The 2,760-nt window shown below is 32.4% G+C and overlaps 1 protein-coding gene across 1 annotated transcript in view; it reads left to right on the top strand.

Moving 5' to 3' along the window:
• LOC106872489 (arf-GAP with GTPase, ANK repeat and PH domain-containing protein 3) overlaps positions 1-2,760 on the top strand; it is a 166,983-nt gene that overhangs the window by 159,541 nt on the left and 4,682 nt on the right. The window contains 2 exon segments of the mRNA XM_052974118.1: positions 440-535; positions 1,568-1,729. Of these exon segments, the coding sequence (XP_052830078.1) occupies positions 440-535; positions 1,568-1,729 (258 nt within the window).

Below are 2,760 nucleotides of genomic sequence, written 5' to 3'. Positions count from 1 at the left end.
TGATATTTAATTCATGTCTTTAAGAGAATCAGTGTCAAAGTCTATCCAAATTTCTTGTAATTATCATAGTCTTAAGGAATTGTTTGAAATCATTGCAGTGATATTGTTGAATGAAATAATGTTTGTAGCAAGAATTTTCTGCCCATGTCATTTTACTTGTTAATTTTAAAATTGAAATTAAAAAAAAAATTCAAATAACATCTAACAGTTTATTTGGATTAAATGACTTTGTTTTACTATGACCCAAGTCATATACTAGCAGCATCATGAAGTTCTTTATGACTACCTTGCTTTGTTCTATAGGGTATCTTTTCTCTGTCTGCCTATCCTCTTTTCTCCTTATATGGATATAATCACATTCTTTTAGGCTTCAATTATCTTTCTTTTTCCCTAGGATTTGATTTGATTGATGTTTTCCATTGAACTGTTGTTTGTTGTTTTCTGCTTCAGAATACCAGTGCAACTGACCCAGCCAGTATTCAGGCTATTCGCAATGTGCGAGGAAATAACTGCTGTACAGATTGTGGAGCAACCAGTAAGTAAAATTTCTTTTACTTGTTTTGAATTTAGTGTAAAAAGTTGACAGAATGAGATGAATTAGTTGGCTGTGAAGAAGCGGGGAAATTCTTACTATTCCAGTCTGAGAAAGATTAGATATATCCTGAATGTGTTTCATCTTTGTCTGATGAAGAGGCCTAACTAAAACATTGATCTTCGTTATGTCAAATTAATTTATTAATTCTTTTGTCTTTAATATTTGCTGAAACAAACCTTCGCTAACTCTGCTGTTTCACTTTGAATTAAGTATAATTTAATTGCTCATCATTTTGTAGCTAATAAGGTAACCACATCTTTTTCTTTGTATATATTGTATGTCTCTTGATTAAAAGAGAATCCTGCATTTACAGTGTAATTCAGTGTGTCTCCAATCATCTCACTGGATTTGCTATTTTTATTTTCAAGCAGAGGATAAGACTTTCAAAACAATAAGAGACATTTAAAAATGTCCCCAAAATTTAGAATTATTATGAATTCAGCATTTTTATATAATTTTAAGGTTTCCGATATAGAAACTATTTGAATAAAATATAACATTGTGCTTTTAACCCTTTAGCATTTAAACCAGCTATATCTGGCCCAAATATTCTACCTATTTTGTGTTTAAACTAGCCAGGTTCAGCCTATCACACCTACCCAACAATGTCCTACTAAAGATAAACAGTTGTATCATTGAAATCTCAAAGCTATGAGACAATCCAGGATTGATTCAAAACTATGCGAATGAATAAACATTACATTTGATAGAGTAATATGAATGCTGAAGGGTTAAATATATATTTGTTGATCTTGGTTAATTGTAGATGCTTTCCATCTTGTAGACCCACAGTCTAAAAGGTAGCGAAACAAAATCTTTGATGGCAGCTATTCACTTTTGACCATTATTGTGTTTGTGTTTATGTAATCAATACCTTTAATTAACTTTATGCTAATAAAAGAAATAATATGTTACTCGTATGAAATTGTATTTCTTATAACTGCAAATATCTTGATGGAATTTTTTTTATAGATCCTGACTGGGCCAGTATAAATCTTGGTGCTCTTATATGCATTGAATGCTCAGGAATTCATCGGAACCTTGGAACCCACCTCTCTCGAGTACGGTCACTTGATCTAGATGAATGGCCGTAAGTATAGCTTTGTATTGTATTTTTAAATGACTCTAAAAAATGTTTGTATATAATTTCAAGATTAGCAATCAGGTTAACTGTTTTAGAAGAATAAAAACAACTTGGAAAAAGTTCCGGGAGCTATTACCTCTGTTCATAACACGTTTTGTCTTCAAATGGAAGGACAGCTTGTATGATGCTTGTATTATGAAGTGCTTTATTGCCTAGTAGAGAGACATGGGCTCTGAATGCAGAGGATTAGAAAAGACTTGGAAAAAAAAAAAAAAACTAAATTATGTTAGTGAGTATGAGTAACAAAGTATAAATATACTGAGAGAAAACTAAATACAAGAGAAATCAGATGTAGTGTGCAAAAGACTGAAATGATGTGGACATGTATAAGGAAAATAGCAGTCATATATAGAAGTGTGAAGAACTCAGAGACAATGGAACTTGTGGAAGGATGAAACTAAAGAAGACTTTGAGGCAAAATCAAGAAGGCTGATCTCAGAGTGTGCTGCATCTCATGAAAGAATTGACAAACAACTACAACAATTGGCACGGTTAGACCCAGCCACCTCTGCAAGCAAAACATTTAAATGGTTGTAGTGATGGTGGCAGACACCATCATATCACAATGCAAAATGTCCAGCTGCTAAGAAATTCTCTTGCTTTTTGACTGTTCATCATTTCTCTTCATTTATTTGACTTGTATTACTAACATGCTAAACGATCCTTAACTTCATAACCTTAATGCAAAGCTAGCCTCTACTTCCATTTCTTTTTTGCAATTTCTAAGCTAAGAAACTTCTAGTTTTTTTTTTTTGTTCTTTTTTTAATCATTCATCACTGTTTACATCCATCTTACTTGTATTATTAACTTGCTCATCTTTTGATTTCCCTGTGGCAAAGCTAGCCATTTTCTTTTCTTCCATTTCACTATTGTCCTTTCTATTCCCTTGTGGCAAAGCCAACCAACTTTTATATTTGTGTGTGTGTGTGTGTGTGTGTGTGTGTGTGTGCACGCACCTTCTCACAGAGTTATTCATTTAACACTTTATTAGTTATATAAAACTATTCTGTTAATAAACTG

Source organism: Octopus bimaculoides, chromosome 17 (assembly GCF_001194135.2).
Source record: "Octopus bimaculoides isolate UCB-OBI-ISO-001 chromosome 17, ASM119413v2, whole genome shotgun sequence".
NCBI classification, from domain to species: domain Eukaryota; kingdom Metazoa; phylum Mollusca; class Cephalopoda; order Octopoda; family Octopodidae; genus Octopus; species Octopus bimaculoides.
This window is presented reverse-complemented; position numbering and strand designations above follow the sequence as displayed.